Source organism: Rutidosis leptorrhynchoides, chromosome 11 (genome assembly GCF_046630445.1).
Source record: "Rutidosis leptorrhynchoides isolate AG116_Rl617_1_P2 chromosome 11, CSIRO_AGI_Rlap_v1, whole genome shotgun sequence".
Classification (NCBI taxonomy): Eukaryota; Viridiplantae; Streptophyta; class Magnoliopsida; order Asterales; family Asteraceae; genus Rutidosis; species Rutidosis leptorrhynchoides.
The window spans coordinates 317,045,850-317,070,530 of NC_092343.1; the positions used below are offsets into that span (position 1 = coordinate 317,045,850).

General features: G+C 36.7%; 1 protein-coding gene across 2 annotated transcripts in view; it reads left to right on the forward strand.

Annotated features, from left to right (window-relative positions):
• Positions 1–24,242, forward strand: part of LOC139877834 (MLO-like protein 6) — a 44,256-nt gene extending 20,014 nt beyond the window's left edge. Inside the window, exons 5-13 of one of the 2 annotated variants that reach the window (XM_071865241.1) lie at positions 21,275–21,349; positions 21,534–21,628; positions 21,712–21,761; positions 22,634–22,678; positions 22,772–22,941; positions 23,055–23,090; positions 23,187–23,254; positions 23,384–23,444; positions 23,735–24,242. In XM_071865241.1, the coding sequence (XP_071721342.1) occupies positions 21,275–21,349; positions 21,534–21,628; positions 21,712–21,761; positions 22,634–22,678; positions 22,772–22,941; positions 23,055–23,090; positions 23,187–23,254; positions 23,384–23,444; positions 23,735–24,238 (1,104 nt within the window). In that variant the 3' untranslated portion in view covers positions 24,239–24,242. Of the gene's footprint in view, positions 1–21,274; positions 21,350–21,533; positions 21,629–21,711; positions 21,762–22,633; positions 22,679–22,771; positions 22,942–23,054; positions 23,091–23,186; positions 23,259–23,383; positions 23,445–23,734 lie in introns of those variants that run through there. The other variant, XM_071865242.1, reaches the window with a different exon arrangement.
• The last annotated feature ends 439 nt before the right edge of the window (positions 24,243–24,681 follow it).

Below are 24,681 nucleotides of genomic sequence, written 5' to 3' on the forward strand. Positions count from 1 at the left end.
CACAAGCAAAAACATCAATTACAATAACCGAAAACTCGTCAATTGATCAAGAAGGGTTTATTTTCAAAGTTTCAAGTTCGTAAAACGTATTTTATGATTCGGGAATCCAATTTACACATACGATATGCCGTTCCGAAGGTAATTAAGCATACAATGCATCTAAATGCTTACTAACAACATTAACAAACATTCAACGCATCAAAAGTTCATTTCAAAGTCTATCAAATCCTAACCAAAATTCACAAAAATCAATAATCATGTGTTTGAAGTTTTCTTAATCAACCTACGCATCAAAACGAAGCTAGTGATACTAGTAACACAATTAAAACATGAACTTTAACAATCAAACAACATTTAATCTTCCAAAATGCAAGATTAAGCAAACCCATTTCAAATGTTCAAACTAGTTACTCAAAACAACAAATCGAGCAAGTAAATCATATATTCATGCTAGACACGAGCCATAGACACTAACTAACACCATTTCAAATCAAAAACACGAATTTAGAGAAATCTAGAGTTTTAGAAATGTTACCCAAACGAGATGAAGTTGGTATCAAATTGTAGAGGATGAAGAGAGGATTCCAAATATGTAATTTGTTTTGTTGTAAGCCTCCTATATCGAATTTAGATGATGAATGATTGAATTGGGTGTTTGTGTGTGTGTTCTTGCTAGAGAGAAAGAGAGAGAGATGGAGATGATTGAATGGTGGTGATTGGGGTGGACTAGTTGACCTAGTCAACTAGTTTGCCCCGTGTCAATTTTAGTCCCTCGAGTAAAGAAGCGGGTGCGGGATTTTACCGAACGGATATTTTGAAAACGCAAGTTAACGAGAGATGTTGTAATCGAGTAACGGAATTATCAAGAACATTAGTTAACGAAGTGTACGAATATAGGTGACGAAAGATGTTATTAAAAAAAAGGACGGTATTAAAATAAATTTAACGAAAAAACGCGGGATGTTACATTATCCACACCTCAAAAGAAATTTCGTCCTGAAATTTAGTTGGAAGTAGTAGTTGTTGAATCTTCTTCGAGATCTTGTGTTGCCAATTCTACGAGTGAGGGAGGAGTACGTTCCAGGGTATTTCAACGAACTTTGACGGTCGGGGTTTAACGTCGTCTTAAAGTTTGGGTTCACAATTCATGGTTTCAACCGGTCCTCCTAGGAATGAAGTTTATCGTCGATAGTAAGCTTATCGAAAAGGAATGACAAGTTCTTGTTTCGCAAAACACGTCTTTAAGTTGATACATCGAATGTAGGATAAACGGAGACTCGAAATGAGCCGGAAAATGTAAACGGCTAGCAACGGGTTCAAAATGCCCCAAGATTTCAAAAGGATTAAAAATATCGCGGATTTAGCTTTCTATGTTTCCCGAGACGGATTACACCCCTCCAAGGTGCGACTTTAAGATTTCGCGGTTACCCAATTGGAATTCAAAATGTTTACGTCTAACATCGGCGTAGCTCTTGGTGATTACGAGTTGTGTTGGGTCTTGCTTGAATATGAATAAATTTTTCTCGGTTGTTCATGAATATACTCGGGCCCGGTGAGTTGATCATCGTTTACTTTGTTCGACAAAAGAGAATGACGTTTCCGGTCACATGTGGTTTCAAAAGGTGTGACGTTAAGAATCGAATGATAACTATCGTGGTAAGAGAATTCGGTTAAAAGCAAAGATTTTTCTCAAGAAATTTTGAAGTCGATAACACGAATTCGTATTACGGTTTCCAAGGTTTGAATCGTATATTTGCTCGGTCCGTCGGGTTGTGGTTGATGTGCGGTACTCATGTCTAAACGTGGTCCCGAGACTTTTTGTGGGGCACTCCAAAATCTAGAAGTGAAACGAGGATCTCGATCCGAAACAAAGTACATTCCGTAAGGTATATTTGAACAAGTTTGTTAGGACAAGTTTCTCAAGAAAATTCGCGTCGCGGAAGATTTATCGGTTTCCAAATATGTTCGTCGAGACTATTCACCCTCGAGGCGAATACTAGTATAACGTGAAGAGTCTCTCTCCATTGAGAATTTAAAATAAAAGATTTCCTGAACCAGAATTACGAGTGTAAGGCGAGAGAAGTTTCCGCCTCGATGCGAGCATAACGAGTAAATTGTAGTTAGTCAATAAGACTGTGCGAGGACAAGATAGTATACACGTGTAACATACGGTTGGAGTCGAAAGGAATCGGTAATTCATTCGGAAGCATAAGTATAGTTCGACAAAAATCGAAGGTGTGTCCCCGGTATGGTTGTTATCAATATTCTCGGAGTTTTCAGATGTCCAACATGAATAGATGAAGTCATGTACATGGCTCATGGTGGTGTTTAGGTTGATCGAGTCTAACCACCATCACGTGTCACTAGAACTTTGGTATGTCTTACCGTAATATAACCACGTTGATCGAGTGTCGTTATATTACGCTAACTCATACCTCCATTCCCACATCACTCTATAGATTCAAGTTCGTGTAATCGTGAAGTTTAAAATAAACAAAGTGTAACGACGTCTCTAACGTGACTCGTATTGAATCGAAAGAATTAGTGCAACTATAAAGAAGTGTTCCCCGAGGGAAGTGTATAAATGATTGTTCACGTCAATGTGGTTCGAGTCAGACAATAAGGTATTCAGGTATGAAAAGAGTAACGAGTCATGATAACGAGTAGCACGCAACCGTAGTGATAAATGTTGATGACGATACTCACCTAGAGTAGTGATGGTAGTAATACCAAAAAGTAGATAGTAAGAAACACCAGTGGGAAACCGATAGTAAGTTGAAACGGTGGCAAATAACAATCCGGGAGACAGAGTTCCCGAACAAGTGTGACTAATGAAGTCGTCGTCATCCATACGTGTATGAATCATGAATTTACGTGTGTTACCAAAAAGTGGCGGAATACGAGTTCGTATGATGAAGGTTGGGTACCATTAAAAAGTTTGCCTAAGAATGATTCAAGTATAATGCACAAGTAGTCAAGTAAGTGCTATCTATAGCAAATGTATGTCAGAATGCAAATGCTAACTATCCGGTTGTAGTCTAGACTCACTAATGCGTCCTAACGACTCTGTTAGACACACTAATGCACGTCCTAGTTCCCTACAACCAACGCTCTGATACCACTTGTAACGACCCCAAGCAAGAAAATCAGAGTGTATGCATGTATGCTTGACTCCAAGCAAGTATCAAAAGTATGAGCGGAAGTATGTATCACTTAAGTTCAAGGACCTGAGAAAAAACATAGAGAATCTGTCAACGAAAACGTTGGTGAAATCATAGGTTTAGTAAATGAGTATGTAAGTAAAATAAGTTGAACCACAAGTTATAGTATAAGTCGATTTTCCGAATCGTTTGAATTCCATAAGTATTGTTGTTTACCGAGCACCCAATTATCAAAGCTTAACCGTATCATTTACCTCAGCATAAAAGTGTTAGAACATACACCGTACCAGAATATATTTCATTCGCTTAACGGTAGCGAACCGTCCGAATAAGGGTTAGTCAAACCCGTATGGATCCACACAACATAGTCTCGCTTACACCATCTGATGTAATTAATGATAATTGAATTGAGGGTTTTCGTTCAAACTCGTCCGTATCTTTGTATTCGTATTCGTGTTCGATGTATAAAAGTATGAAAGGTATATATACATATGAAATGTATATAAGTATGTAATGTATATGTTTCTCAGCCCACGATTTAAAAATATAAAAGTTGTTGAAAAAGTGGGACTATGATCTCACCTTTGATTGCAAGAGTAAATAAGTACTTCAACAAGTAATGTGCGCAAAGGACAACGCTAGCCTCGACCTAAACAAATAGGTTGTATCAATTAACTAGTTACGACACAAGGTCGGGCGAAATGTGTTCAATTAGTCCTATGGCTCGTTATGACTCGAATAGTATAGCATGTGAATCACGTTGTCAAGTTTCATGCAAGAATCAAGTATAAAAGAAGATTAGAACGATTGCATAAACGTTTGGTTAAGTTTGACTAAAATTCAAACTTGGTCAAAGTCAACGAAAAAGTCAACACATTCGGGTCGGGTCCCAAACTATTTTTCTAAGCTTAGAAGTCATATATGAGCATGTTGGCCAAGTTACATGTTAATCGGAGGTGCGTAGCATAGTTGGAATTAAACGAAAAAGTGCAAAGTTGGTCAGCCCCTGAACAAGGCAAATGTCGCGTCGCGACATATCGTGGCCGCGCCGCGACAATGGGCGTGGTCTGGTGCCTGGTCAGTTTCAAAAGTTCAAGTCTTGATCCAAAATTCAATTTAGCACAAAACGCAAACCGTAAACACTTAGAATACGCATCTTATATCATTGGAAAGCTCTTTTGACAAGGAATACAATTAACTACCTTTCACAAGCAAAAACATCAATTACAATAACCGAAAACTCGTCAATTGATCAAGAAGGGTTTATTTTCAAAGTTTCAAGTTCGTAAAACGTATTTTATGATTTGGGAATCCAATTTACACATACGATATGCCGTTCCGAAGGTAATTAAGCATACAATGCATCTAAACACTTACTAACAACATTAACAAACATTCAACGCATCAAAAGTTCATTTCAAAGTCTATCAAACCCTAACCAAAATTCACAAAAATCAATAATCATGTGTTTGAAGTTTTCTTAATCACCCTACGCATCAAAACGAAGCTAGTGATACTAGTAACACAATTAAAACATGAACTTTAACAATCAAACAACATTTAATATTCCAAAATGCAAGATTAAGCAAACCCATTTCAAATGTTCAAACTAGTTACTCAAAACAACAAATCGAGCAAGTAAATCATATATTCATGCTAGACACGAGCCATAGACACTAACTAACACCATTTCAAATCAAAAACACGAATTTAGAGAAATCTAGAGTTTTAGAAATGTTACCCAAACGAGATGAAGTTGGTATCAAATTGTAGAGGATGAAGAGAGGATTCCAAATATGTAATTTGTTTTGTTGTAAGCCTTCTAGATCGAATTTAGATGATGAATGATTGAATTGGGTGTTTGTGTGTGTGTTCTTGCTAGAGAGAAAGAGAGAGAGATGGAGATGATTGAATGGTGGTGATTGGGGCGGACTAGTTGACCTAGTCAACTAGTTTGCCCCGTGTCAATTTTAGTCCCTCGAGTTTAGAAGCGGGTGCGGGATTTTACCGAACGGATATTTTGAAAACGCAAGTTAACGAGAGATGTTGTAATCGAGTAACGGAATTATCAAGAACATTAGTTAACGAAGTGTACGAATATAGGTGACGAAAGATGTTATTAAAAAAAAGACGGTATTAAAATAAATTTAACGGGAAAAAACGGGATGTTACAGGATCAACTTTGATACCCTGGTCGCTCACAACATGACCCAGAAACTGTACTTCCTTCAACCAAAATTCGCACTTGGAGAATTTGGCGTAAAGTTGCTCTTGTCTTAAGAGTTCAAGCACTAATCGGAGGTGTTGCTCATGTTCTTCTTCGCTCTTAGAGTAGATGAGGATATCATCTATGAAGACGATAACAAACTTGTCCAAGTAAGGCTTGCAGACACGATTCATGAGGTCCATGAACACGGCAGGTGCATTTGTCAAACTGAATGGAATCACGAGAAACTCATAATGACCATAACGGGTCCTGAATGCAGTTTTCATCACGTCACTTTCCTTCACCCTCAGCTGGTGATATCCGGATCGCAAATCGATCTTTGAATAAACGCTCGATCCTTGTAGTTGATCAAAAATATCGTCAATTCGTGGAAGAGGATGCCGATTCTTGATAGTCAATTTGTTGAGTTCACGGTAGTCGATACACATACGGAAGGATCCATCCTTCTTCTTCACAAACAGAACAGGTTCGCCCCAAGGCGAGAAACTTGGTTGAATAAATCCTCGGTCTAACAGCTCTTGTAGTTGACTCTGTAATTCTTGCATCTCGGAAGGTGCGAGTCTATAAGGTGCGCGAGCTACAGGTGCTGCTCCTGGCACTAAATCAATCTGAAACTCTACGGCTCTCTGCGGCGGCAATCCAGGCAATTCTTCTGGGAAGACATCGGAAAATTCGTTCACAATTAGAACGTCGTTCACGCTCTTCACCTCAGTTTCTACCGCTTTCACATGTGCTAGGACAGCAAAGCGTCCCTTCTTCATAATCTTTTGCGCTTTCACGCAACTAATGAGGTTCAACTTCGAGGTACATCTCTCTCCATAGATAACCAGTGGTTCACCATCTCCTTGTGGTATGCGAAGTGCTTTATCTCCACAGATAATATCGGCCTTTATCTTGCTCAACCAATCCATACCGACGATCACGTCAAAACTTCCCAGTTTGATAGGTATCAAGTCAATTTCGAAATCTGCACCAGCTATGTTGATAACAGCTCCACGACTAATATGGTCAACCTTTTCAAGTTTTCCATTTGCGACCTCGACAAGCATACTTTCTTTTAACGGGACTAATGACCAATTAATCTTATCGCAAAAATGTCTACATACATAACTTCTATTCGCACCAGTATCAAACAAGACAGAAGCTAAAAGATTGTTGATTTTGAATATACCTGTCACCAAGTCGGGGTTATCACGTGCATCCCTTGCATTAACATTAAAAGCTCTACCACGGGGTGGCCCGCCATATTTTCGCTTGTTGGGGCATGCGTTTCTGAAATGGCCCGTCTGTCCACATTCGTAGCACTTCTTAGGTCCATTGGTGTTCGGCTTCCCATTCAAAATAGTGACCTTGCAGTCCTTCCCGATGTGCCCAGCCCATTGGCACTTCTTACAGACAACATTGCAATACCCAGTGTGGTGTTTGTAGCATCGCTTGCATTGTGGTAAGGTTCCTTTGTAGTTCGGGTTGGTGTTGGTGTTGTTGTTGGGATTAGTGAAGGATTTTCTTATGCCCGAGAGACATAATAAATTAATGTGGCTTACATGTTATGATCCAAGTCGGGTCATACCCAATAACAAGCTTATCAATATTTTAGTATTTATTTTATTAAATGGAACTTTAATAAATAAATACTTGGCACCTATACTTTAGAAATTGGTTTTCTAAAGTTAAAATGCAAGATATAATTATTTGGATGATTATAAGTACAAGTTTAATCATTAAACTTATATGTGTGTGTTATAATTTTATAAAGTGGCTTATAAAATTATGTATATATATATATATAATATACATGTACAAATCATATTTATTTATCTTTATAAATGGTTTGTAAAGATAAAAATGTGTACATGTTTTAACATATATATATATTTGCAAGTATCATGAGTTTTTATTTAACAAGTTTAAAAAAAATAAAAGATATAAAATGGGGGAGGCATGGGGGCGGTTTTGTGGTCTCCTAGGCACCTCCCCATTTTGTTTTAATAACTAGCAATTACTTCTATAATTGCATGCTTGAATTCTCCAAGACACACACTTACTCTTGCATTTTCAAATTAGCAAAAAGCTCTCCTTTTCCTCCCCATTTTGGCCGAAAGTTTTGAGCAAGGAAGAGGGTTCTTCCATTGATTTTGCTTGTGTTTTAGGTGTCTTGCAAATCCTAACCAAAGGTGGTGTTGATTACATAGCTTGTGGGTATCATTCTCTTGAGGTTTCAAGTTAGAGACTAGCCTTTCTTCATCATCATCTTCATTTTGTTCTACACCTCCATTTGGAGAAGGTATAAACTCCTACTAGCTTATACTTACATTTTAGCATATATTTCAAGACTAGATCTTTAATGGATTTCATGCTTTAAAAGGTTAAACTTTACATGCATGAACTTGAAATTGCTTCCGCTTTATATATACATATACACACGAATTTATATGTAACAAAATGGGTTTTGTAACTTTGTTTATGTATTGAAATCCATCAATGGTATCTAGAGCCAAAGTCTTGTTAATATGCTTCTTGTTTTTGGCTAGAAAACTCATTTATTTTACAATCTACTAACATGCATGAATGTAGAATGTAAAAATCTTGAGTTTTGGTGGGGTTTATGGTCTTGGCCGAATTATTGGACCCAAAAGTGGGTTTTGGGACTTCAAGTTTGGCCAAGTTTGTTGTTATGTTATTGTTCACAATCAAGCCTAGACCATATGTTTGAATGTTTGGTTGAATTGGTTGTAATATTCATTCATATGATTTGTAATAATTTTGTTATTTTGGTTTGTAATAAGTTGTATGTAATCTTGTAATATTCATGTAATTTGTTCTATTTGGTTTGTAAAATAGAATAGGTTGTTATTTCATTTTCTAGAAAGATTGTATTAGGATATAATTTTGTAAAGAGAAAATGAAGATCATGAAGAAAGTTACAAGATGAAGCATTTGAGGATTACAAGATTAAGTGGGAGATTTTGGTAAAAATCTCTTATTTTGGTTTAACCCCTTAGGTGACATTTGTTTATTGGCTAAACAAATGTCTACCAAAATGGCTCTTGATTGTGAACACTTTGTTATGCATGTTTGTGAATGTTTGTATGTTTGGTTGCAACAAGATCATCACTAGATAACACTTGCATAATACATTATAAAATGGTTATAATAAAACATAACAAAATGACACTAATAATTGGTTATTAGACTTAGATAAAATGGTTTATTTAAAAGCAATGGAATGGTTAAAACTAGTAATTGGTTACTAAAAGGTACATGAAAATGGGTTTTTCATAAACATACTACACACCAAATGCATGTTGGTGTATAGCTCTTTGTTTTCTAAACTAGAATGTAGAAAACCTAAAATCAAACAAGGTAAACAAGTTTAACGCCATCCTTTTGTGGAAACACTTAGACATATTAGGAATCTCTTGATGGGATAAAGGTCACCTAACCGTCATGAGTGAACTAATATGAATAAGGTACACTTCACATACATGTGGGATAAAGGTCACCTAACCACTTGTATGTTAAGTCTACATGTCTACACAAGTAGGACAACTTGATTTGGGAATCATGAACTTAGGGTCACCGAAGCATGAGGAACAAATAGGCGTTGATGGGATTAATATGCCATGCAAAAGGATTGCATGATCCCATAAATTAGAAGTTGCAAAAGGATTGCAATTGTCATTATGACTACCTAGCAAAATCAAATAACGGGATAAAGGTCACCTAACCGAAATTTGATTTACCGTTGGATTCTAATATTTAATAAAACAAATTAAAAGGGTATTGTTTATTAAATTTGAAATCAATACTTAAATGAACTTTGTTGAATTTTGTAGATGGCCGCTAATAACAACAACAACATGAACAACGCACCACTTAACTTTAACAACCTATCGTTACGGTCTCTCCTCGAGAAAGACAAACTCAACCATACAAATTTTATGGATTGGTTCCGCAATCTTCGGATTGTCCTCAAACAAGAGGATAAAATGTATGTGCTTGAGGACCCCATTCCCGATCAACTGGATGAGAATGATGTGGAGGCAATGGCCGCTTACGATAAGTATTGCCACGACTCCCTTCAAGTCTCATGCTTAATGCTTGGGACTATGATACCCGAACTCCAAAAGGATTTCGAGCATCATAGCGCATACGACATGATAACACAATTGAAGGAGATGTTTCTCCAACAAGCACGTGTTGAGCGTTTTGAAACGGTTCGGGCGCTTCATGCTTGTCGTATGGACGATACCCAATCGGTTTCATCTTATGTACTTAAGATGAAAAGCCTTATCGATCGTGCTAACCGTCTTAACCTTAACATATCTAATGAGTTAGCCACCGATCTTATCCTTAACTCCCTATCAAAGAGGTTTGATCAATTTGTAATTAATTACAACATGAATGGGATGGATAAGAGTATAGGTGAGCTTCATGGTATGCTTAGGACGGCGGAAACTAGCATGGGTAAAAGGACTTTACCCGTGTTAGCAATCGATCAAGGTGGGTCTAAAGGTAACACCTCTAAGCCAAAGGTGGCTAAGAGAAAAGGACCCGCCCATCAAGGCAAAGGGAAGGGGAAGATGGTTACCCCAACCATCAACAAGGCAAAGAAGCAAAAGGTAGCCGAGAAGGCAAACCCCAAGGAAGACCCATGTTTCGGTTGCGGTGAGATGGGTCATTGGAAACGAAACTGTCCGGTCTATCTTAAAGAGTTGAAGGACAAGAGGGATGCAGGGCAAACCTCAGGTAATATATACATGGTATATGTAGAGCTTAGTATTACTTCTTCTAATACATGGGTATTAGACACGGGATGTGGAACTCATATTTGCAATACTTTGCAGGGGTTCAAAAGAAGTGATCATAAAGCGGGAACATCAAGTCTCTATATGGGCAATGGTGCAAAGGTGCATGTTAAAGCTCAAGGAGAATTTGTTTTGAAGCTTCCAAGTGGATTGGAGCTTATTTTAGAAAATGTTTTGTATGCACCGGATTTATGTCGAAACATTATTTCTATTTCTCGCTTAAGACAATGTGGTTTCAATGTTAATTTTATTGATGATGATATCCATTTTTCTAAAGATAATGTATTCTATTTCAAGGCTTCGCCTTCAAATGGAATTTATGAATTGGTTCATGATGACGCATCATCGAGCTCTATATACCATACTAGCACCAAGAAACTCAAAAGGGATTTGAGTGATTCCTATTTATGGCATTGTCGCCTTGGTCATATAAACAAGAACCGAATGCATACACTTCAAAAGAATGGACTTTTGAAATCAAATGAAATGGATTCGTTTGATGTATGTGAATCTTGTTTACAAGGCAAGATGACTAAAGCACCTTTCAAAGGGACTTATGAAAGGGCTAAAGATTTATTGGGATTAATACATTCGGATGTATGTGGACCCTTTAAACCCATGACTAGGAATGGTGAAAGATACTTTGTTACTTTCATTGATGACTTTAGTCATTTCGGATATGTCTACTTACTAAGACACAAGGACGAAACGTTTGAAGCATTCAAAGAATATCAAAACGAAGTACAAAATCAACTCAATAGGACAATCAAGGTACTTCGTACCGATAGAGGAGGTGAATACCTAAGCGATGCCTTCCAAGATCATCTTAGGAGTTGTGGGATCATCTCACAACTTACTCCACCCGGAACACCCCAACTTAATGGAGTTTCCGAAAGGAGGAACCGAACCCTAATGGATATGGTTCGATCTATGATGGCTAGAAGCTCGTTACCTCTATCATTTTGGGGTTATTGTCTAAGCTCCGCGGCTCGTATTTTAAATATGGCCCCAACCAAGAAAGTGGAACGAACTCCTCATGAGATGTGGTTTGGAAAACCTCCTTCTCTTTCATACTTGAAAGTATGGGGATGTGAAGCTTATCCTAAGCGTTATGTAGCAAATAAGCTACATGCTCGATCCACAAAGTGTATCTTCATAGGATATCCCAAAGATGACATGGGATATTACTTCTATGATCCATCCGAGCAAACGGTATTTGTTGCTCGAAAAGCGGAATTCCTTGAAACCAAGTTCCTTATGGAAGGTGATGGTGAAAGGAAAATAGATCTTGTAGAGGTACAAGATCAAGCCAATGATACACAATTGGTTGACACTAGCACTCAACATGAGGATGTTGAAAATGATCAAGTGGATGATCAAGGTACACAAGACGTTCGAAGATCTAGTAGGATTAGTAATCCTCCTGAGAGATATGGTTTTCTCGTGGATGGTTGCTATACGGTTGATTTGGATGAACCGGTAAACTACGAAGATGCTTTATCAAGGATTGATAAAGATAAATGGCAAGAAGCCATGAACGCCGAGATGCAATCCATGTATGATAACCAAGTTTGGGAACTTGTTGAGCAACCTCCTAGCTCTAAGCTAGTTGATTGCAAGTGGCTTTTCAAGAAGAAAACCGACATACATGGAAACTTGGATACATACAAAGCTAGACTTGTAGCAAAAGGTTTCACTCAAACTCAAGGGGTTGACTATGATGAAACCTTCTCGCCTGTGGCAATGCTAAAGTCTATTAGGATATTGTTTGCCATCGCTGCTCATTATGATTACGAAATTTGGCAAATGGATGTCAAAACCGCTTTCCTAAATGGATATCTTGAGGAAGATGTCTATATGGTACAGCCCGAAGGTTTTGTCGATCCGAAAAATCCTAAAAAGGTATGCAAGTTAAAGAAATCAATCTACGGATTGAAGCAAGCATCGAGAATGTGGAATCATCGTTTTAATGAAGAGGCAAATAAATTTGGCTTCATTAAAAATGGTGATGAAGCTTGTGTATACAAGAAGGCTAGTGGGAGCTCCATGATGTTCCTTGTGCTATATGTGGATGATATATTATTATTTGGGAATGATATAACCACAATGCAAGAGGTCAAAACTTGGTTAAAAGGTTGCTTCTCCATTAAGGATCTTGGAGAAGCACAATACATATTGGGGATTGGAATCTATAGAAATAGATCCAAGAGATTGATAGGTTTAAGTCAAAGTACATACATTGATAAAGTCTTGAAAAGGTTCAAGATGGAAAACTCTAAGAAAGGTTTGGTACCTATTCAAAAGGGAACTGTTCTCAGTTCATCTCAGTGTCCTACCACGAAAGATGAACAAGAGAAAATGAAGAAAGTCCCATACGCATCTGCTATTGGGTCTATCATGTATGCAATGATATGTACTAGACCGGATGTGTCATGCGCTCTTAGCTTGACAAGTAGATACCAGAATAACCCAGGAAATAGTCATTGGACTGCGGTTAAATGTATATTGAAATACCTTAGAAGGACTAAGGATATGTTTCTAATATATGGGTATGGTGAGGAGGAACTCGTTGTAAAAGGTTACGTGGACGCGAGTTTCCAAACTGATCGAGATGACTCCCGATCACAATCCGGTTATGTATTCATGTTAAATGGTGGTGCGGTCTCTTGGAAGAGTGCGAAACAGGAAGTTGTTGCGTTATCCACTACAGAGTCGGAGTACATTGCCGCCTCATTGGCAGCTCAGGAGGCTGCATGGATGAAGAAATTCATCGACGACTTAGGAGTGGTCCCTTCCATTCAGGACCCTCTTGAGATCTTTTGTGACAACGAGGGTGCGATTGCTCAAATCAAGGAACCTCGTGCTCATCAAAAGACTCGTCACATTGAGCGGAGATTCAACTACATTAGGGATGAGGTTGAAAAAGGAAAGATATGTATTCACAAAGTTCACACAGATCAAAATGTTGCGGATCCACTCACGAAGCTCTTACATGGGCCAAAACATGAGGGACATGTTTGTGCATTAGGGCTTCGATATTCTAGTGATTGGAATTGATCTACTTTATGTATTGTAACGGAACGAATTAATTCAAACTCATTAATATAATTATGGTATTAATTCAATTATGAGTCATGTTCCAATTTAGCATATTTTATCCATGAATAAATTATTATTCTAAATTCCGTAGTTGATCACATTTGTGGGAACAAGTGTGAGGTCTAGACTATTATGAACTTGGATTGGTTAACATTCAAATGATGAATGTGGGGCAAGGTTGCAACCAAGGTTCATAGATATTTGTGGGATACAAATATTGGAAGACCCGCTCTCAAGATTACTATATGGAACCTTTGTGGTTGATCACATGTAATCTTGAGTAAAGGAGAATATCATTATATCCTCTGACCTGAGACACATATTGGGTTCAGATATTCACCGAATATTGTACCTTGATTCTTTCCTTCGCTATTCTGAAACATGGTAGTACTTAAGGGAGGCTTCAGGCATGGTATGAAGTGTAATGTCTAGGACGTATGTAGTCAAGATGGAATTTGTCCCTCTTATTCGTTGAGAGTCAGATGTCTAAGGCCTGACAAAGTTAAATCTATAAGAGAGTGATCATTCTATGTCTCTTGGATTTAACATGACATCTAGGACAAAAGGATATATTGAAAAATTCACCTAAATCATATTCGAGATGGGAACTCGAAAGGGATGATGTTATTGAATGGCACCAAGTCATAACATGTTGGGGGTGATGGACGGTCGTTAGGTGGTATCTATCACTTACATTAATTCCTTATGTTTCTCGTGCAAGTGGGAGATTGAAGGATTTTCTTATGCCCGAGAGACATAATAAATTAATGTGGCTTACATGTTATGATCCAAGTCGGGTCATACCCAATAACAAGCTTATCAATATTTTAGTATTTATTTTATTAAATGGAACTTTAATAAATAAATACTTGGCACCTATACTTTAGAAATTGGTTTTCTAAAGTTAAAATGCAAGATATAATTATTTGGATGATTATAAGTACAAGTTTAATCATTAAACTTATATGTGTGTGTTATAATTTTATAAAGTGGCTTATAAAATTATGTATATATATATATATAATATACATGTACAAATCATATTTATTTATCTTTATAAATGGTTTGTAAAGATAAAAATGTGTACATGTTTTAACATATATATATATTTGCAAGTATCATGAGTTTTTATTTAACAAGTTTAAAAAAAATAAAAGATATAAAATGGGGGAGGCATGGGGGCGGTTTTGTGGTCTCCTAGGCACCTCCCCATTTTGTTTTAATAACTAGCAATTACTTCTATACTTGCATGCTTGAATTCTCCAAGACACACACTTACTCTTGCATTTTCAAATTAGCAAAAAGCTCTCCTTTTCCTCCCCATTTTGGCCGAAAGTTTTGAGCAAGGAAGAGGGTTCTTCCATTGATTTTGCTTGTGTTTTAGGTGTCTTGCAAATCCTAACCAAAGGTGGTGTTGATTACATAGCTTGTGCGTATCATTCTCTTGAGGTTTCAAGTTAGAGACTAGCCTTTCTTCATCATCATCTTCATTTTGTTCTACACCTCCATTTGGAGAAGGTATAAACTCCTACTAGCTTATACTTACATTTTAGCATATATTTCAAGACTAGATCTTTAATGGATTTCATGCTTTAAAAGGTTAAACTTTACATGCATGAACTTGAAATTGCTTCCGCTTTATATATACATATACACACGAATTTATATGTAACAAAATGGGTTTTGTAACTTTGTTTATGTATTGAAATCCATCAATTAGGGTTTCCACCGTTGTTGTGCCTCTTGGTGGGGGTTTGATCGTAGTTTCTCCCCCTGTTGTTGTTGTTGTTGTTGTTGTTGTTGTTGTTGTTGTGGTTGTTGTGGTTGTTGTCCCATTTCCTCTTTTCACTACTACCGGCTTCAAACTTAGCCTTCTCCGGCTCGTCAAGGATGATTTGATTCAGGAGAGTATGTGCCATGCGCATTGCTTCGGGGACATTCGATGGCTTGGATGAGGTAACATTACCATTGATGGACTTAGGAAGTCCCGAGAAGTATTTCTCCAAGTGCTTAAATTCGGGGGTGACCATGGTCGGACACATCAGTGCTAACTCCAAAAACCTACTATTGTAACTGTTAAGGTCGTTCCCTACGGCCTTCAACTGCATGAATTCAATTTCCATCTTCTAAATTTCAGTTCTCGGACAATACTCATCAATCATAGCCGCCTTGAATTCCTCCCATGGCGTAGCATACGCCTCATCGATACCTCTCGCTTGAGCTAACGTGTTCCACCACGTTAGCGCGCCGTCAGATAGCGTGCAAGATGCAAACTTGGTCTTATTGTCCTCCGAACAGTTGCTAACTCGGAATACTGATTCAAGTTTCTCGAACCATCTGGTGAGACCAACTGGTCCCTCGGTGCCGCTGAAGTTATGCGGTTTGCAGCTCTGGAATTCCTTGTATGTACACCCATTTCGAACGGGTGGAATAACCGGTGGTGGTGGCAGTGAAGCTTCGAGATTTCTTTCTGCTAGGGCTGCAGCGACCCGTTCGTTGATCATGTCCTCAATCTGGGCGGCGGTAGGTGTGGATCTTCCGTTAGCCATGGTATTCTAAACAAAATTTTTGACCCAAGTCAAAATCCAGCATGCAAGTAGTAATAATACAGTATATAGTGACCAACATGGAATCAAAACATCACATGTTATTAAATAATGCATCTAGGTACAAATACCACAGAATCATCGTACAGCAATGTAGATAGAACATCGTGCAAGAATTAAATAACGCAAAGTTCCATTCATTAATAATAATAAGTTTCATACATCTGAATAAGTTCGTACAATACATATGAAATACATGAAACTATATCTAGATTACATCATGAAATCTAAATACAAGGTCCTACGGTGAAGGCGGGTGCACTGCTCCTCGAGCCAACTGCTCCTCGAGCTCAGTGACTCGAGCTCGGAGAGTCTCAATCTCCCTCATCAGTTCCTCGTTAGAGGGAGCTGGTGGGGCAGGCGGTGCAGGTGGGGCGGGTGGTGCTGATGTAGATGGTCCGGCTCCAGATGTAGACGGTACGTCCCTAGATGTAAGTGGTTCGTATCTGAATCTAGGTGGTACGGTTTCAGGAATAGTCAATACGTAACGGGGAACCTTACGTATCTGTGGGTCGGCAGGGTATGGCACAACTCGTTTATGAGCAGTAACCCTACGACGATGGCCAAATGCGTCAGTAAAAGCACGACCTCCATTCACCCCTGGAATGATGGTGCCGTCGAAACGGTACCGCTTCTTCGGCGGGGTGGAGGGTGCCTGAATAGGTCTATCAGCAGGATCCTCATCATCGCTGGAGTCGTCTGATGATGAAGAATCGGCGGATGATGAGTCATCCGAATCGTGTGGTGGTGACACTGGTGGCTGAGCTGGTAATCCGAAGCGTCCGAAGGCGGCCAACATCTGTCTGTGTCTGCCTGGCGGAATCACGACTAAACGTCCGTCGGGAGTGCGTCGGCAAGGCGTGCGCATGTGGTTACGAAACGGCCCTTCCCCGAACTCCGCGGGGATCTCAATACCACCAATGCGGGGCTGTGACCTCGAGGGTCCAGGAGCAGACACTGGGGCAGGTGCACTAGTACCAGCTCCGGAAGTGGAAGCGCCGGGATCACTAGTGGGTGTCGGGGCCGGTGTATCGGCAGTAGCAGCAGCAGGTGTAGCAGTAGGGAGGGCGATGGGGTCTGAGTCTGTACTGCCCGAAATGCCAGCAGGTGGAACATCCGACATCTGAACAAGGAAGAATAAATTTTCCATGTCAGTATGTCATAAAGCAAGCAAATAATAGGCCAACAGTTTAAATCATGTATAACGGTAACTAGCATGGCAATAACAGTAATTCATATGAAAGTAGCATGCAATCGAAAGCAAGTAGCATCATGCAGTAGTGAAATCATGTAGTAGCATACGGCATATAGCGGAAAAAGTAAGCAGTAGCATGCAGTAAATTCAGCGGAAACAAGTAAATTAGCAAGTTGTAGATTAGTCCTATTAGTGAATCCTACTCGGGTCAGTCCTAGACTCACTAATGCAACCTAATTCCCTACAACCAATGCTCTGATACCAAATGTGACGCCCCGTACTAAATCCATCGTGTACGAATCATCAACAACAGGATCATTACAAGGTTAAGTACTATATGCTGTAATTAAGGAAGTTGCATTCACGATAAAAAGGTGATGTCATAACCGACATCAAATGTTTTACATTTCAAAAGCATGCTTCACTAAGTAGAAGCAAATAATAAGTGTATGTGACCACAATGGTCGTTACAAGTCATAGTTCAAAAGTACGAATGTTTGAATGCAAAGTAAAGTAGTTCATGCGTGGACAACTCTAAGCAGCGGGTGTCTACAGCACGACTAGTACACAGCGGAAGCTAACCTCAAGCACCTGAGAAAAACATGCTTATAAACGTCAACACAAAGGTTGGTGAGCTATAGTTTAAGTATAACAGTATGTAAGGTAGGCCACGAGATTTCAGTGCTACAACGAGCGTTTCAAAAGTATGATAAAGTATATGTTAACCGTGGGCACTTGGTAACTAACTTAACGTTTATACCCCCTGAAAGTACACTTGGTAAGTGCGTATGTATACAAAGTATTAAACACTCATTAAATGCTAGTGCTACGAGCCCGAGTGGGGATGTCAAACCCTATGGATCCATATCTAAGATTCGCGTTCACGGTTCAAAAACCAATGATTAAACGTTACCGAGCTAAAGGGAATGTTTATGCCGTTGTATAACCCACACATATATAAGTTTAAGTACTCGTGCCTAGTATGTAAAACATAAAATCCGCATGTATTCTCAGTTCCCAAAATAAGTTAAAGTAATAAGTAAATGCTATAACTCGCAATGATATGTAGCGGTAAAGTAGTAGTCGAGAAAGGTGTGCAAGTAAATGGTCCGAAGTCCTCAACCTAAGTCAAATAGTACTAAGTCAATAAATCGTCTTAATAGGTTTAAAAGTATGTATTTAAGGTCTTAAGGGTCATCATCATTCATCATTAAACAAAAGGCGTAAAGTAAGTTTCGTTTATGAAAGTAGTTTTCAACAAAGTCTGACTTCAGTCAGTCACCACGGCCTCTACCCTTACTGAATTAAGGTGAGACCAGTGGCCATGGCTCCGTCTGTGAGTCCCTTAAGTGTGTTAAAATTTACAGAAGCAAACGCATCTTGGTTTGACCGTGGCGACGGTCTAAGTGCGAGTAGGTCAGAAATTTCTGCACAACGTTAAAGGACATAGTAACGATCGGAGGGCCATAAATCCTAAACCGTAACTCGGATTAAGACGAGTCCTATATGAAAAGTTATCTACTCGAAAATATCTATCTAAAAATCAAGGTTAGAACAGCCCAGGTCTACTGGTATGTTCCATAAGCATCAGGTCAGAAAGTTTTGGACAGAAACAGTAAGTTTAAAAGGGTTCAGGTGGTCTTGGTGTTTGATGTTCATCATGGTTCTCATCCTTGATGCATATAGCTTCAAGTGTACAACTCATGGGTGTTTTTACGTCATCTTAACCAAGTCTTGACCATCATAACACTAGTGCAAGTCTAAGACATGAAACACAACTCACTTAAGAGTTGCATGTAGTTTGATGAACCAACGTTACATCAAAGTCTTAGATCTAACACATACATGGACTTTAAAGCTAATAACAAGTTACAAACTTGAAAGTAAACTAACTAATCAAGATCATAAGTAGTAGAACATAGTTCTTAGTTTGATCTTGAAGATCCAAGACTCAAAAGTCTAGATCCAAAGTTATATTTAAAGAAAACTTATTTGTGTGTTCTTGAACTTTCAAGGTTAACTTAATTTGTTCAAGAGATATGAGATCAAGACTAACTTGTAGTACTTGACCATATAAACTAACTACATGAAATTAAAGTGCATAAATTGAAGAAGTAAACTTAAATAAACAAGAAAAGGTTCATGATTGTTCATACTTTAAAGATTCAAACCAAAGTTTGATCTTTAGAAAGTAAACTTTAAAGTTTACTTCATGAGCTTCAAGTATGTCTTTAATCAACACATGGAACTTGCAACTTTTGAAACAATTGAAGTAGAATCATAAACTAGTGAGTTTATGTTCTTGTGTTCTTGAAAATACAAGATAATAGAAGAATCGAAACTAGAAAGTTTGATCTTGTAACTAGTAAAGAATAACTAACAATTACATGTAACAAACTAACAACAAGTAATCAAACTACAAATAACAAAAGATGATGATGATTAAGGGTGTATGGTATTCGGTTTTGTTTAAGAAAAAGGAGAGAAGAATGCTTCAAGTTACTTACAAAAGTTAGAGAGAAAAGAGAGAAATTTGAAAGTGAGTTTGAAGTGTGTGTTTTGAGAATGAGGAGTAAATGAAAGATGCTAGTGAACAAGTAGTAAAAAAAATGAAAATCTCTCCCCATTCACTCCTCATGGCCGACGGTTTGGAGGGGTTCCAAGGGGGAGGGATAAGTCCACTAGGTTTATACATGTAAAGCTTATAAAAGGTGGTTACTAGATGGTTGTTTATGGGGATTACATGTTAACTAGATTCTATGCAAGTTAACTAACTAGTTACAAGTTAAAGTGATACTTACACTTTGAAAGAGTGGGCTAACTAAGCCCACTTAAAGGTAGGGTGGGCTTACAAGTCTTAATTCAGGAGTCCATTAACTAATCAAAGCCCAAGTTCAATTAAATCACAAGTTAAACCAATTAAAGCTCAAGTAACTAACTAATAGCCTTAGTTAATTAAAATGATTAATAAATTTAATCATGAATGTAAATAATATCTAAAAATATTATTATTGAAAGTTCCGGGTGTCACAAAGACGTTTCGGGCACTTAAAAGTCAAGCACGGGCAATCATATCAACATGTAAATGTAATAACATACATTCGTTTAATCACACGTATTAATAATAGTAATTATTAATAAATAAATGTTGGAAATTCCAGGGTCGTTACAAAAGCACTGTCAACCGCTGTTTTCAGAACACACGTTCACAATATTGGCATGAGGCAAGTTCAAAAGATGTGACGACTCAGCGATGTCTACTTGAGGGGGAGTCAACTCTATACTGCACTCTTTTTCCCTTGACTAAAGTTTTTATCCCACTGGATTTTTCTTTAGCAAGGTTTTTAACGAGACAGTACTCGTTGCACTCTAATAAAATTGTCATCCAATGGGGAGTGTTATGATACCACAAAGTCAAGATAAGGTGGCTATGTGGATGTCAATTTTGTATACAGAACTTACGCATGCAGAGGAATAGTTATTTGCACATTAAACTTTGCATTATAAATAAGGCATCCATATTTGCCATTCAAATTTGTACCTAACTTTCATAATATAGAAAGTTTGTTCATTTTATCTTTATTCTTTATTCATATATACATATATTACGAAGTCTTTGCTAAGATCAGCCATAAAGGTTGTTATAAACCACTAGAATTATAACATATATGTATTATTTGGTAGAGTTTGATTATTGATTATACTTTGTGGTATGTGTCATAGACTATATATGCATATCAATCTAGCCTTTTCAATTCCAAGTTCCGCAAAATGCAACAAAAGGTGAAAAAGCTACGTGATGTTTTAACGTGTGCCCATATGATACATATTAATATCATATAATAAGGTTGTAATTTTTTTAATACGGTGACTATCAAACTGCTCTTATGACACACATTTATTTGTATTTAATGAGCTTGTAATTTTTTAACAAGGTAAATTTTAGACAGAAATAATAATTATTATTAAGAAATTATGATGTTTAAGAAAATTAAAAGTTTATTAATCGCACAAATAAAAAGATATATTAAAAATTAAAAAAATACTGTAACTAATTAACCACGATGTAGCTGGTAAACTATAAGATAAACAGATTTCTGAGTTTTTTTTTTTTTTTTTTTTTTTTTTCATCTTTAACCTGAAATCAGCCTGACTGATGGATTGTTTTATACTTTCAGGTTTGTTTTTTCAGACAATTTTTTAGATCAGTTCCTAAAGTTGATTATCTTACACTGAGACATGGATTCATCATGGTAAATTATCATTTGAGTTTCTGATATATATATATATATATATATATATATATATATATATATATATATATATATATATATATATATATATATATATATATATATATATATATATATCAATTTCAATTATTGTTTATATATTTGATTGATTTTTTTTTTTTTTCCATATATATATTGAGTTCAGGCACATCTAGCCCCACATAGCCAGTCAAGATTCGACTTTCAAAAGTATATCAATCGATCTCTCGATGAAGATTTCACAACCGTTGTTGGTATAAGGTATTACGGCATTGTCAACTTCTATCATTTGGGACGTAATGAATAATAATCAACTTACATTTATTCTTCGTTTTTGTTAACAGCCCGCCAATTTGGTTATTCACCATCGCCTTCTTGCTCTCTAATACCCATGGTACGTTAGCCAGCCGCTACTTCTTATTTATTCCATACAAAGAATTCATATTAACAATTCCTCCGTTTCATATTAATTGTCTACAGATAAAAATATACAGTTTAATAAAAAGTGATTGTCACATTTATTTCTTTTTTACTTTACAGTTTTACCTCTTACCTTTTACATAACTTTTTTTCCTACATACATAAAGTACTTTACCTTCTTATTCTTATGTAATTTATGGAAATAAACAATTAATTAGGGATATCTAAAAGAATATTGGACAATAAATTAGAGACGTAAGGAGTAATACAAGGTTAAAGACTCATTTAACAATTGATCACTTTATAGTTCTGGGTAATGATATATTCACCTATGTATTTGATGTATCCATTAATATTATGCATCAAGTACTTGTATCGTAAAAAAAAAAAAATTAAGCAAAATTATTAGTAGATTTATCGAAAGTATAAGTGAAAATGTATAACTGTTAAGGGGTAAATGGATAAGATTTTTCAGGCCCTTGAAAGGACGGAATTTTTACTCAATGTACTCTTGTATAGTTAGTTAATCAATAAAATATGTCAAGGCAGTAGTTTTTAGACTATTTTTTTCACGCTACAAGATTATACTTGTTTATATCTAACCACTTGGGTTTTGCTCAAGTGGTCACCGGGACTCCTATTAAAACTGTAGCTCTCAAGTTCAATTCTTGGTAATGTCTTCTTGAGCCTAATTACGGTGGAAGGTGCTTTACGTGGCATCGGGATGACGCATGAGTTCATGATGATGTGTCCGTTCATAGGGGTTCCTCGTTACCCAAAAAAAGATGGCTATATTTTTGTCAAATTATTATTGAAATGACTTAAATGTTTCTTTGAACATGGCAGGTTCATATTCATACTTGTGGCTGCCGTTTATACCACTGGTTGTAAGTATCCTTTTCATAAGCTCAAAATTAATTATACGTAGTAGTATTTTATGTACTTTTAAAAAAAAAATTAAATTATGTAAAAACTTGTAGGTAGTTTTACTAATTGGGACGAAACTACAAGTGATCATCACAAAAATGGGATTAAATATCCAAGAGCGAGGAGAGGTCGTACAAGGTGTACCTGTCGTTAAGCTTGGTGACGACCTCTTCTGGTTCAAACGCCCTCGTCTCATTCTTTATCTCATCAACTTTGTTCTTTTTCAGGTTAATTTGTATTCAAAGCTTTACATTTACAGAATTTATTAAATTTTGTAGCAGTTTTAATATTATTAGTAAAGGTAACACTTATATTAAATGATTACATTTTTATGTTACAGAATGCTTTTCAGCTTGCCTTCTTTGCATGGACTTGGGTAAGAATTGATACATTTTCTTTTCAATATCCTATATGATACTTATTCTATTATGTTGTTATAATTGTGTAATATTCCAATTTTGTTGGAAAACAGTATGAATTTGGGTTGAAATCTTGTTTTCATGAGCATACAGAAGACATAGTCATCAGGATCACAATGGGGTAAATTGTGATTTACTCTATATTTAATAACATTGAATACTAACAATAATAACTAATAAACACTGATAATTAATTAATTTTGTATGTCTTATTAGATACTAATAGATAGATGGTGTTTTAATTGGGCAGAGTTCTTATTCAAATCCTATGCAGTTATGTTACTCTTCCTCTTTATGCCCTTGTCACACAGGTAACACAATCTCTTTTTACAACATATTATATTACACTTACTAAAACAGGGTGGCAATTTGGGACTGGCCGTGTACGCGGATCAACACTACCCATCCCAAACCCAACATAATCTGATAACTGGGTTGGCGGGTCAAATTCACCCAACCTGTTCAACTTCAAAATTATGAACAAATAAATGTTTAAGCTTTTTCCTGTATGTGGATCGACCCGTTCGTCCAAACCAGACCCGGAAAATTATATGTGGTTAAAAGCTATTAACTGTTTCTACAATTTGGATACAAATTGCAGATGGGTTCAACGATGAAGCCGACTATATTCAACGATAAAGTTGCAACAGCACTAAGATTATGGCACCAAACTGCGAAAAAACAAATAAAAATAAACAAAAAATCAGGACAAGTAACACCAATGTCAAGTAGAACCGGGACCCCGACACATGGCATGTCACCAATTCATCTTTTACGTAACTACAAAAACGAAAACGATAGTTTACAAACGTCACCAAGATATTCAAACTATGATACCGATAATTATGATACTGATACATCACCATCACCTTCGTATAATCGACGTGGTAATAATAATAATAATGCTGAGTCATCAACAAGTCATCATCATCATCGGATTGAATTGGGATATATGAATAAAGGTAACGAGATTAATAAAAATATTAACGTTAATGATAATGTACAACTTAATGTGGTATCGGAGCCTGTTGTTAATGAACAACATGAGGTGACGATTGTACTTCCGAATAAAGAATTTTCGTTTGATAAAAGATCAAGTTTATGATTTGTTGCAACTTGCAAGTAATGGATCAATTTAAGCATTAGTTAAATTTATTTTTTATTTTTACTATGGTCCATTGCAAAAATATTGTATAAAGACATTTTCTTAAATATTTTCTAATCATTGTAACGAATTTATGTAAATTGAGTTATTATTATTTTTTATGTTGTTTTTATTAGTGGAAATTTTTTATAACAACCCTCACTTTTCCCTTCTGAATTTACCAAGTTACCCTTAGGATTCAATGTCAAATTCTGTACATCATTAGGGTTGTTATCCATTTCGACAAACGAACTGAAAACTTATATTTTCATTAAATGATCGTAATTATTATTAAAACACTAATATTATTCAAAACCCTAAACCTAACTCTATACATTAAATACTAAACCCTAATACTATTTAATATTGAATATTAATCCTAACCCTAATACTAAATAAATAAT